This window comes from Coturnix japonica, chromosome 2, assembly GCF_001577835.2.
Source record: "Coturnix japonica isolate 7356 chromosome 2, Coturnix japonica 2.1, whole genome shotgun sequence".
In the NCBI taxonomy this organism is placed as follows: Eukaryota; Metazoa; Chordata; class Aves; order Galliformes; family Phasianidae; genus Coturnix; species Coturnix japonica.
In genome coordinates, this window is record NC_029517.1 from 100,153,738 (window position 1) to 100,166,452 (window position 12,715).

Genomic DNA, 12,715 nt, shown 5'->3' on the forward strand with positions numbered 1-12,715 from the left:
TTTCATTTTTATTTACTTTATACGTCATCACATGGAAAGCTGGTATAAGGTGCGGATGTGATCCGAGTGAGCAATGGAACAGAGTCAGTTTCTTCTAAAAGTGCTCATTTTGCTTACGCTGCTACCACATGCACTGGAATGGATTTGAAATTGTATCCCCAGAGTGCACAGTTCACTTACTTAGTATCAGTATTCATTACACTGAATCACTTCGTTGTGATCTATTATATGATTTGTTTCATTATTATGTCTTTCATTAATAGTTTGTAATACTAGCTCTCTTTGATGCCATCTCTGATTTATCAAGTGTAAATAATGCCTTCCTAATCTGTTTTTTATTACTAGCAGTGAATACCCTCTTTCAGCAGCTGGTGTCCTTACTTGAAAATTATTTCCTCTGAACATACAGAGTATAAATAAGGTGCTGGATTCACTCCCCCACATCCAGTCATGTAAACACCTCTACCCTTCTACTACTGGAAAACTGTCACAGCAGAGGGCTTCATTTCATTTCAAGTGTATTGCAGGTGCTTGCAGAACATATTGCTGGGGGATTACACTCTGATAAGAAAGCTTGAAATGCCATAACTTCCTTATCAGGTCTTGCTTCAAAGACATACCATTTAGCATACTGAGATTGTGACTGGAGCCAAACCCCAAACCTGCCTCTTTCGTGTGGCAAACAGTGATGTCTGCTGTGTTTGGCACATGTCACTTAATCCACGTCCCTTGGAAAGGACAAGAGAACTGGCCAAAGGCAGAGACATTGCAGAGGTGCCACCTCATGTGCACTCAGCTTCTGCTGCACAGACCAGATGCCTTGCTCTTGTAGCTGCCAGCACCCACAGTGTGTATAGAGACCCTGGGCAGATATTGACACCAGTGGTGCCTCTGCAAGAAAAAGAGATGTAGCATGGAAATGAGACCTCCTGTGTCAGCAAGAGACCCAGGCACTTGGCACCCATGGAAGGAACAGTGAGATAAATCAACAAGCTGGAAGATGCAGGGCTGCAGTAGAGAGAAGGGTTTGTCTTCTGCTTCCTCTCCCTGCTGCCTCCTGTCCTTACTGATCTCTGTGAGGGCAGTGGCTGCAGGATTTTATTATTCTTATTCTTGCTATTACTACAATGAAGCAGTAACAGTGAATTTTGCACTGTAGAGAAAACTTCAAGTGGAAGGTAGGTGCTAGAATATAGCCTGAAAACATGGCATAGGCTCTTAAACATGACAATCTGAAGGTGTTAAGAGGCCATTATTAGTTAACTGTACCTTTTTTCCTTATCTACTCCTGTGTGCTTTTATAAATATATGTTAAATTGATCTAGCTGACATATTTCTGCCCATTTAAGCCCTATGAGTCTCAGTTTCTTCTGTTAATGATTTGAAAAAAAAATATATAGCAATGTTCTTACTGACTCATTGAACCATTTAGTCTCCAAGCAATTCCAAGTACATACTGGAGAAAGGATTCCTTCCTCCCAAGTATATATAAGCAGCTTTATTATATGTATCTATTCTGTCAGTGGGGGAAGTAGAGTCAAAATAAGAAGAAAAAAAAAAAAAAAAAAAAAAGGCCATTCTAAGTGCTCATTTGAGTTACCTTAGAAATCTTGAATGAGTCCCGGAGAGCTGTTAATATCTATAGACCAGCATGCAGGTGTAAATCTCTGCTCACATATCAATTTAAAATGTTCACAGAATCACAGAATGACCTGGGTTGGAAGGGACCTTAAGGATCATGAAGCTCCAACCCCTTGCCTGGCAGGACCACCAAACTTCCACAATTACTAGATCAGGTTGCCCAGGGCCCCATCCAACCTGGCCTTGAACACCTCCAGGGACAGGCCATCCACAATCTCCCTGGGCAGCCTGTTCCAGGACCTCACCACTCTCCTAGTGAAGAACTTCCCCCTGACATCCAGCCTTCCCTCTTCAACATAAAACCATTTGTCCTGCTATTATCGGCCCTTTCAAAGAGTTTACTCCCCTCCTGATCGTAGATTCCCTTGGACTCCTGCCCCATAAGGAAAAAGCTTGAAAAGTCCATGATCTCGTCAGTGCTAAGCAATGCTGTGCTGTGCCTGAATCTTGTCACAACTCTTTTGTTTGGCATGAACTCATTTTAAACAGCTGAACCAAAAAGGGGAAATAAAGGAATTGTTTGTTTTCTCCTCCAAACTCTTGGAAATTCTTAATTGTGTATTAAATGTGATGTCATAGGACATCTTAATATCCCACTAGACATTCCATAAATGCTTTTTCCATTTATAATGAAGTGCAATTTGCTTGGTGTCTTGTTGGCTACTGAATGCAGAATGGCAGTGGAAGAGTTGTGCACCTTGTACAAAGCCTGGCTGCAGGCTCACATCCCACAAGGTCTTCCCATATATCTTCTGCCTTCACTCATTATATATTGACATTCATCTTTGGTTATGTTTCAAAATACATGATATGAAGCAACATAAAAGGTAACTGACATCCCATTTCTGATTAATAAATGTAAATGTATGAAATCTTCAGTCAATTTTTTTTGAAAATCTAAGAAATCATTTCTTCTTTCATACAAACATTAAAGTCAGTATGGTGTCACTAAGGGAGAGCTGCTTTCAGTTATTCTAGCTTCAAAAACTTGGACTTTTTTGTTGTTGCTTTAAGTGAGCAGTGGAAAGTATTGGCATATATTTAATGCCTAAACATTCTGGAAATAGACGTAACACAAGGAACCACAGCTCCCAATATACCATGTAATGTAAGTATATGTCAAAGACGAAAATATACTTCTAAATCATATATATATACATTATTCCACTAAGATTTGGCAGAGGGTTGTTAGAGTTAGGATAGTATGGTTAGGTTGTGGTTGGACTTGATGATCTTTAAGGTCTTTTCCAACCTGAGTGATTCTATGATTCACAGTTTTAAAGGCAATTTTGTAGTCCAAAAATTTCTCAACATGTAGTCTATAAATAAAATAATCTCAAGGTAAAGCAAGCAAGCAATAGCTGCTTATACTCAATATGTTTTAAAAATATATGTTAATTTAACATTAAATTTGTAAGTATTTTACCAGTTTACTTTTCACTTGTGCTTTGGTTCATTTACTGAAGTATTGGCTTTACTTAAAGGTAGTGCCTTCCCAGTGAGGTGTTTAAGTTATCAGAGCATCTATGGGCACATGCGTGTTGTCAGTGCAACTGTTTGGGCACAAGGGCAGTTTGGCACCATAGTATGTAAATATTAAAGAGACATTCTGTATGAACTTGTACTGGTACCAGTGTAACCTAAATCTACTGATAACATCTAAAACTTGTGAATGTTTCATGAAATATCTTTTTCTTGCTGTTTCTAAAGGAGTTGAGTTGGATGTTCGTATGCGCATGTGCCTGAGGAGCACTGTCTTAGTCTATGAAATACTACTTAAAGTATGGAAGACACTACTGAGGCTACATTGGGAAAATGGATGTTAATCAGGATCTCTGTCATCATGCACAGCAAGAAAGTGAGAAGCAGCACAGTGCAAAAAAAAAATAAAATGCACAGTGTGCCTTTGGGATGGAAATAAAGCAGGTACAGGAAGGTAGCTAGAAGAGAAAGGGAAATGAAGGAAGGAGGAAAGAAAGCAAACCTGCTGGCAGAATCACTAGGTCTTCTGAAGGAATCACCAAAGAGCTCCTTATGACATAGTATTTCATTTATTCCAGAGGGGGCTCACCCCAATCCCTGCTGGAGCAGTGAAGCTCTGCTCATATCGATCATGACACAGAACTGCCAAAGCTGCTCTCCAAAGGTTCAGTCTGGCAAGAAATGCAGGATTTTGTGCCAAAATGCAGCCACGGGGCATCATTCTGTTTCAGTTATTTTGAGCTAGAAGAAAATGCAAATAAGTTTACATACAAAGGAAAATAGATTTGAGAACAGTTTGGAATGAATGCATGCAAAAATTGAATCGTAGAATCAGAATCATAAAATGGCCTGGGTTGAAAAGGACCACAGTGATCATCTGGTTTCAACCCCCTGCTATGTGCAGGGTCACCAGCCACCAGACCAGGCTGCCCAGAGCCACATCCAGCCTGGCCTTGAATGCCTCCAGGGATGGGGCATCCACAACCTCCCTGAGCAACCTGTTCCAGTTCACGATTGTAGAGTATAAATGTATTCTAATGATAAAATGAAAGGACAACAGAGGATGAGTATATTTTGGTAGGACCATCTGTGCTATAGAGTTAAAGAAGATTGTGAAAAAGATCATGGTTGAGAATCTGATAAAACAAAACAAAACAAAACAAAAAACAAAACAAAACAAAAAAACCAAAAAAACAAGAACACCATAATAGTCTGCAACGGAAAGCAGTAAAACAAGAACAAATAAAAAGTATTCTTAGTGTAGACAAAGACTGGTTTGATATTTTAAGGGTTAAAAAAGAAAAGGAAAAACAAACAGTGGTTGCAATTCAGAAGAAGGCAAAAGCAGTTCTTGTGACACTCATAAAAATGCTTTCTTCAAAGAAAGGTGAGGGGGGGTGGGGGGTGGGGAAAGCCATGAATACAATATGCTTCAGAGCGCATTTACATGAGAAATGAGTGTCCCTGCACTTTGGTTTATGAAATATGTATCGATGTCTGCGATTGCATTTTTGCCCTTCAATTATATTTCATAATTAATAATTTCTGAGGTTTAGTAACAACATTGGCTTGCTGAATGCATGCTGGTTTGTATGCCATGTGTATACAAACTCCTCTGGCCCTGATATAGCTCCATAGGAGCTATGCCAGAGTTACAAAGAGGAAATTTGGTTCTGTTTCTTGGAAACAATTTCTTCAACACTTACTTATTATTTGGGGGCCCTTTCCATTGATTATCTCTTAAGTGAGAAAACAAAACAGAAGACATTCCCCTGGAAGTACCTAACAGCCGTACATTTAATTTAGGTTTAAAGGTTCATCTGCCTTAATTTAGCAGTGAAAGAATATCAGTTAACAGAGACTATGTGAATACTCTCACAAATGCCACAGAAGTTGAATCCAAAAAGAGGGAAACAAACCAAGCAAATCACAGAATCATAGAATGGCCTGGGTTGAAAAGGACCACAATGATCATCTGGTTTCAACCTCCCTGCTACATGCGGGGTCACCAACCACCAGACCAGGCTGCCCAGAGCCACATCCAGCCTGGCCTTGGAGAAATAGAGAATACAGGGAGGAAAATGCAAAACCCTCTTTGTTGTAATGAAATGTGAAGCAAGCTGAACACACTTCAGACAGATAGGTCTGATCTAAAACCTACTGGGGTGAGCCACAGTCCTTCTGTATGGTGGATGGATATCTTTCAGTCTAATTCTATCCTCAATAGAAGTGGCTGAGGGTGAATATAGCTGCAAAAGTGCCCCATGTCTGGAGCAGGGAGGGCAGGATATCAGGAATGAGTGGCCACAGCAGTCACCACCTCCAAGCTGACTGATAATAATGTGTTGCCACAGGGCACAGCCAGCCTGATACCATCTGTGTCCCTAAATATCTGCTGCACTGCTCATAGGAATCTTCTGCTCTTCTAGTCCATTGGACCCCAATCTCCACCTTCCCATCCAAACCCTGAATCTGACAGCTTCTCCTCTCCCCCACCCCAAATAGTTTAGGTGAGACTTTCAGCTCCAGGAGCACAGCAGTTGTACCCCCCACATCCCCACATATCACCCCATAACCTCTGTTAGAAATCTGTTGCTCCGTTTGACCTGCATATGTCATAAAGTCTCAACTGAAGTAACTTAAAATGCACGCTAAACCATTTTCTTGAGGACTTATCTATAAATAGAATGACTTGGGAACTTGTTGAGATACGTAAGCCACGAACTTGCAGCTAAATTAGCTCTTTTATTAAGCACCTTCTCTGCTGACAAGGGGAGCTTAGGTGCATATATTGTATTATATATAGGTGCTGAGTGAATTAATAAAAGATACCTGGAGAAAGAAGCAATTTGCATTAAAAGTCTGAGGCAATGGAGATCATATGGACCGTAATGAGAATGAAATTAATGTGGGGTTAAAAAAAGGAACAGAAATAAAAGTGCAGCTCCAGCACTGCAAAGAGAGATTGCAGAGGAAATGTATATTATTTAAGAACCATTATGCAATGATGTAATTAAAGACTCTTGTAATGTGTGATAACATGCAAAAGAACAAGCAAAAATGAGGTTTCTGTGTGCCCGCCGCCCTCCAAAGGCTGAGTTCTGTGTTCTTAGCACCCTCAGAATAACCCAGCAATGCACATGAATGCACTTAAAATCTGAAGTATAGATACCAGCTATTTCAGATATTGGTTATTTCTGAAAGGCAACTTCATACTGACCATACAGATTGAAGGGTTAGAAGGTACGATTTTCAGCCACCCATATAACTCTTTCATTAATGAATTGGAAGGGGCTGTGTTTTGTCACCTGCCTTAATGTAACAGTGCCCCATCACAGCCACGCTGACATTCCCATTACAATATTCCAGCAACGAGCTTGAACTCTCTCGCTGCTCTGTTTTAGGGAGGGAGAGGGCATGCTTTGAGCGTATTCCACAGGCAAAAAAAAAGAGAGAGAGACAAGGAGAGAGAGCAGTGCGTGCTCACCCCGCACGCACTGGGTATGCGAGGGGCGAGAGGAGACAGAAGGGCCGAGGGCAGGCGGCCGTGGGGAGCTGCGGGCACCGAAGCATCGCGCTGAGGTTTAAAGGGCTCCGAGAGCCCCCGGGCTGCGGGAGAGGGGCTGGCATGGAGGGTGGGAACGCACCGAGAGTTCGCCTGCTGAAGGAAATGCTTCAAATGCCATTTCTTAGGGTTGGTGGACTGAAACGGTGCCTCCCCACCTTCCCCCAAAAGCCTGTTAAGAAAGTGCGAGTCACGGCATCGTTTGGGAATGCCACCTCTCCCGGCTGCGTTTCACAAAGTTACGGCAACTAGAGCGGCGTTTCCAGCGGGATGGGCAGCGGGCGGCTGCGGGGCGCCCAACTCGCGGGGGGTAACCCGGGAGGGGCGGGTCCTCCGCTCCGGGTCCCCCCGCCCGCCGCCGGCCCCCTGCGCTCCCCCAGGGCCGCGGCGACGGCAGCGGGGGGCGGCGGCAGAGCCGGCTGAGCGCCCCTCCCGCCGGGACGCGGTGCGGTCCCGTTCCCCGCCCCGCCGCCACCACCCTCCGGTGCCGCCGCACCCGCACCCCCCGGCAGCAGCGGGGCCGAGCGCCCCCTTCCCCGCCCCTGCGCCAGCGCCGGTGCCGGTGCGGGGCGGGGGGCGGCGGCAGGGAGGGAGGAGGGATGAGGTCATCCTCTTTGCCGGCGTCAGTCAGCTGGGTGGTGGCGGCGGCGGGCACGGGCGGAGGCGGGTGCGGGATGCGCTGCTCCGGGCGGCGCTGCCCTGCCCGCTCCCGGCTCGGGCACAGCGCGGCGGCCCCGGCGGCCCCCGCGGAGGAGGCGGCGGCGGTGGAGGGCGCGGGGCGGGCGGGCTGAGCGGAGCTGAGCTGAGCTGAGCGCGGCTCCCGCAGGCGAGCAGGCAGGCAGGCAGGCGGCGCTGCGGCCGCGGCCACCGCGGAGGAGCCGCCCGCGGGCGCGGAGCGGGGACGCGGGGAGCGGCGGTCCGCGGCGGCTGCAGAGGGCGGGAGGCGGGCGGCGGAGGAGAAGGAGGAGGAGCAGGGGGAGGCGCGGGATAAAGGAGCGCTCGCCGCTGCCGCTCGTTCTCCGGCGGGGCTGAGGGAAGCATCATGGCCGCGAAGTCGGACGGGCGGCGGAAGATGAAGAAGGGCGGCGAGGTAGCGTTCACGCCGCTGCAGAACTCCGAACACTCGGGCTCCGTGCAGGCGCTGGCCCCGGGGCTGCCCGCGGGCTCCGGGCCGGGCGGCGGCAGCGACGACGACGAGGCGCCCGGGGGCGGGTGCTGCAGCGGCGGCGGCGGGGACGGCTCGGGCGGCGGCTCCCGCTGCTGTTGCTGCTGCTGCGGCGGCGGCAGAGGAGAAGGAGGAGGGGGCGGCGGCGGGGGCTCGCGGGGCTCGGGCGGGGGCTCGTCCTCACTGTGCCTGCGGCTGGGCAGAGAGCAGCGGCGCTACTCTCTGTGGGACTGCCTCTGGATCCTGGCCGCGCTGGCCGTGTACTTCGCGGACGTGGGCACCGACATCTGGCTAGCGGTGGACTACTACCTGCGGGGCCAGCGCTGGTGGTTCGGGCTCACCCTCTTCTTCGTGTTGCTGGGCTCCCTCTCCGTGCAGGTGTTCAGCTTCCGCTGGTTCGCGCACGACTTCGGCGCGGATGACGGCGCTGCCGCGGCCGCAGCCGGGCAGTGCCCCGCGGCCGAGAGCAAACTGCTGGTGAGCAGCAGCTCGGCGGCCGCGGACATCGACGCCGCCCGGCCCTGCACGCCGCAGCGGCAGGCGTCCACTGCCAGCAAGGGCAACGCCAACAGCAGCAGCAGCGGCAGCAGCGGCCCCGCCGGAGGCGGCCCCTCCGGCAGCAGCCGCGCCGGCAGCGGCAGGTCGGCGTCGTGCGCCTTTTGCATCTGGCTCCTGCAGTCCCTCGTCCACATCCTGCAGCTGGGACAGGTCTGGAGGTGAGCGGGGGCCGGGCGGGGTGCGGGGAGAGGCTGCAGCCGCGTGCGCCGGGAACTGGGCTGAGCCGCTGGGAAAGCGTGCGAGGAGTCGGGGGGTGATAGGGACTAAATAGAAAAGAGGGGAGAAAAAGAACGTGTATTGATAGCGTGGCAGTCGGTGCGTGCGTGCCGGGCTCCCGATGCGCGGACGGGACGGCTGTGCTGCCCGCCGGGAACTTTTCGAGGAGGTGGGAGCGCACGCAGCATCCCGGCGCTGTGATGCTGTGCGCTTGTAACGCCCCGCTCCGTGCTCCTTGCCCTCAGCGTGAGCTTTCTGTGCGTTGCGATGCGGCGAAGGAATCAAACTTTTGAGTGGCTGCTGTCAAACAGATCGGGCGGCGGTGGGCTGTGCCGTGCGGAGAGGCTGTGCCGAGGTGGGCGCAGGGGGAAGGCTCTCCCTGAGAGGCAGATGGATGACATCATAGTTTGCACAAGTCGCGTTTCCCCAAGTTTGGTGAGCGTTTCCAGGCTGGATTTCTCCGGGGGCCGAATGCAATGTAAATACATTTAGTGCTGCTCGAACGGGGCAGAGTTCAGCCCGCGGAGTGTTTTGGGGATTAACATTTCCGTATGGAATCGTGGAAGTAGATGCTGTGTCGTGCTGTGCGATACAGCAACAGCTGAAAATGCTTCTGGGGTTCCTTACCTGCTGGGTGCAATGGAACGCCTTCAGGTTTCTCTTTGGGAAACTATTGCTTCAGAATTGTTGCATCAGAGAATGTAATGCAATGTTACTCCAAACTTCTCTCTCTGGAATTCATCATCTCATTCCTAATCCTCATTTTGGACATGGACTGGCTATTGCTCTGTACCAGTGCAGTAGCAAAGTGGCTCTGGTTCTGTCTGTAGCCTTTAAGCCTTAGGGAACACAACAGTGCACCAAGGCAGGGCGACCCTGGGATGCCGTAACAAAGTATCACTCACTCTCCAGATCCTTAGATTTATTGCAACAAATGGAGTGTGCCCACAAGTGGGAAGGATTCTCAGTCCGGGGTGTCATCAGTTCCTTCATTAGTAGCTACAGCACAACTTGACAGCAAAGCTGGTTTTGGAAGGAAAAGCAGTGTTTTGTTGTGGATCTTGTATGCTCTTGTGTATGCTCTACCTCCATGTATAAGTGTGGGGCTTTCTGAATGATCAGGCTTCTATGAAGTGTATGGTGCAGTTCCTGTAGCATTGTACGTACACTGACTTCCATGGAGAAATTCACACCAAGATCCATCTGTACAACAGCTGAATGTGTGCAGCATGCTCAGTGAGACAGAAGAGAGTTTTACAAACTCATGTCACAACTCTGTATTGAAAAACACAGAGGGGAGGGTTGGGTGGAGCAAGCTGCAGTCACCCAAGGTGCAGCTCTACCCAAGGGATGCCTGTGCTTTCAGCTACTGGCTTGCACGTGGAGCACAATCCCTTTGGCTGGCTGAGCCTCTTCTGATCAGGTATAGCTTCTTTTCATGTTTTATGTGCAGGAGTGTAAGAGTATGAGAAAATTAAATGGCAAGGAGTGCTAGGGCATTATTTATGTTTTAGTTTGTTATGCCCTCCCCCCTCTCCTTTTTCTTTTTCCCCAGTGAAATGGAGCCATAGAATTGTTTGTCAGTAACTTAGCAGTACTAGCGGTTATCCACAAATGTATGAATTATACGGTCAATTGAACACAGTCTTGCATATCAACGCTTCATAATTAATTAAAGTGACTTCATTTTAATTCCCTGGGTACATCCCTCATAAGGGAGATTCTTAGCAGTCATCTGAAACTAATAATCAGCATCAGGAAGGAGAGGCCCTGTCAACCCCTAAAAGTCTCTGTATAAACAGAGACTTGGAACGAGTGTCATCCTTGGAAAATGAGCCCTATTTTCTGGGAAATGAAATGCTGACAAGGAGTAGTCCAAAACTTCTCTGAAGTGTAACATCTGCACTGGCCTGAGCAAACAACCCCCCAGAGCATTTAGGCTGACAGATCTGAAGGGTGTTTGATTGTGTGTGTCAGCACCACTAGTGCACCGTCCCTGTCCCCACAGGTGAGCAGGTGCAGCTACTCTTAGTTCTGTGTCTCCCTCTCCTTGTCTTATCCCAGTTTTCAATATTTCTTTCTGCTCTGTGCCCTGGTTAAATCTCTCCTATCCTCGCATTAAAGTTTTCTAATACTTTTGGAATTGAATCACCCCACCAGCAAAAATGACAGTTGTATTTCTGTCCTTTCTCTGATTAGAAGGAACCCTAGGCTGTGTCAGGGGAGGGACAGCGGGGGGTTAGGGACAGGTTCTGCACCAGAGGGTGATGGGCATGGAACAGGCTGCCCAGTGCAGTGGGCACAGCACCAAGTGCTGGAGTTCTGGGAGCACTAGGATAACACAGGGCTTGGGTTTTAGGTAGTTGTGTGGGGCCAGGAGTTGGACTCTAGGATCCTCATGGGTCCCATCCCACTCAGATGTTCAGTGATTCTGTGAGAAAGGAGGTTTGGATGTGTGCTATCAGGGTATGAGGAGAGAGGTTTACTTGTGCCTGGTTGGGATTATAGAGAGACTGGTGCTTACTTTGGTCTCATTTGGCATTCATCATCCTCCGTCTCCTCATTGAGTGCTGAATTGATTCCTGAAGTCTTCAGTTTCCCTTCATTTGTTTCATTGCCAAAGGTTTCAGTGGAGGAGTTGTGGCAACTTTATTTAAGGAGGCCATCCTGGGTACACCTGGCAATCCATGCTCTTGGATTAGTAGAGTTAGAATTGTGGTTTGAGTGATTACTTCTACAGGCTGACTTTTAACAATTTCAAAGCTTTTCTTTGTTTTGCATATAAGATTAATATTTGTTTACAAACATATTGAAAGCCAGATCATGGAGAATGATTGTGTGTTAATTCTAACTAAAACATGTTAATGGGAAAATGAAGGAAGCCTTTAATGTGGCATGGAACGATGCTGTAAGTAGGCAATTTAAAACAAATTTTTACTGGAGTGTGAGGAGGGGGAGCTGCAGGAACAGCTGAGTTGCAAATCCATTCTGTACACAAGTGTCTTCTTTCTTCTGAAATTGGTGTCTTTTTTTTTTTTTTTTTCCCTCAAAACATAGAGGATTAAATTCTTACATTTTGAAGAATAAGGATGTAAATGTTTCTAATTTGGGGGGTGAGGGGATGGATGCATTCGCAGATTTCCTAAGTACACTGTCCGTCAGTACAATTCCATTGGAATCTCTGAGGAGGTGTTTGCCACAGCTGAGTGCAGCCATGGGGTGTTTATTGGCAGCTAATTTCATGCTAAAATATGATCATGATCAGATCTGTTGGTTTTTGAAGAGGCATTGTCTCTTCAGAGTTAGATATGGGTACATTCCTTATGTGTGTTCTTCATTTTACCAATACACGGGCATGAAAGCCACACTGTGAAGCCAGTTCTCCCAAAAATGTGCTGTGAGAGACATGGCTTTTTATTAGCAGGCTCTAGGGAGTACAAAGAGGATGTAACCCACTGGGTCTTTGTATTCCATTGTAAGGAAAGAAGGGAGTGAATGCTTTAATATCCCTTCCCAATTTATAGTCTGTAAGGATTGTGCAGGGGTATAAAGGCCAGCAGGTTTCAGATAAACTGTTGGCCTTTGAGCATGGCATGAAAGTATGTAGACACTGCCCTTGAGCATCCCTTTGATACGCTGAGCTTCCCAGGCTTAGCGCTGGCTTTTAGATCTTGCAGCAGATAACGGGCCTTGTGGCTGGATGTTGGAGATAATAGCGTTCATTTGGCACCTGTGGAGCTGCTGGGTTTCCTGGAAAGCTTTTTGTTCTGAGTGAACAGAAGGTGGGTGCAGGGAGGCAAGGGCCCCAGAGTGAGGGGTCTGGGCTGAGCTTTGCCAGCTGTGTGGGAACCCACGTAGAAGAGAAGGGGGAGGTGGGGCCAGTTTCAGTGCTGACCTTTCCAGGTGTCACTCATTCACAGGGCAGATGTTTGTTCCAAAGTAAGTCTGGTTCCCTTGGAGTTGCCCTGCATTGCTTGTCCTCCGCTCTTCTCAGTTCTGCCTAAATATTGTCATCATCTTCATCTACAGCTGTTTTTGTTTGTGTGATTTTAAGAAATCATTATCTTCCTCTCCTTCCTGTTTCTTAT

General features: G+C 47.9%; 1 protein-coding gene across 1 annotated transcript in view; it reads left to right on the forward strand.

Annotated features, from left to right (window-relative positions):
* Positions 1-7,629: 7,629 nt before the first annotated feature.
* Positions 7,630-12,715, forward strand: part of XKR4 (XK related 4) — a 214,980-nt gene continuing 209,894 nt past the window's right edge. Inside the window, exon 1 of the mRNA XM_015855609.2 lies at positions 7,630-8,569. Coding sequence (XP_015711095.1) covers positions 7,731-8,569 — 839 coding nt within the window. The 5' untranslated portion in view covers positions 7,630-7,730. The remainder of the gene's footprint in view (positions 8,570-12,715) is intronic.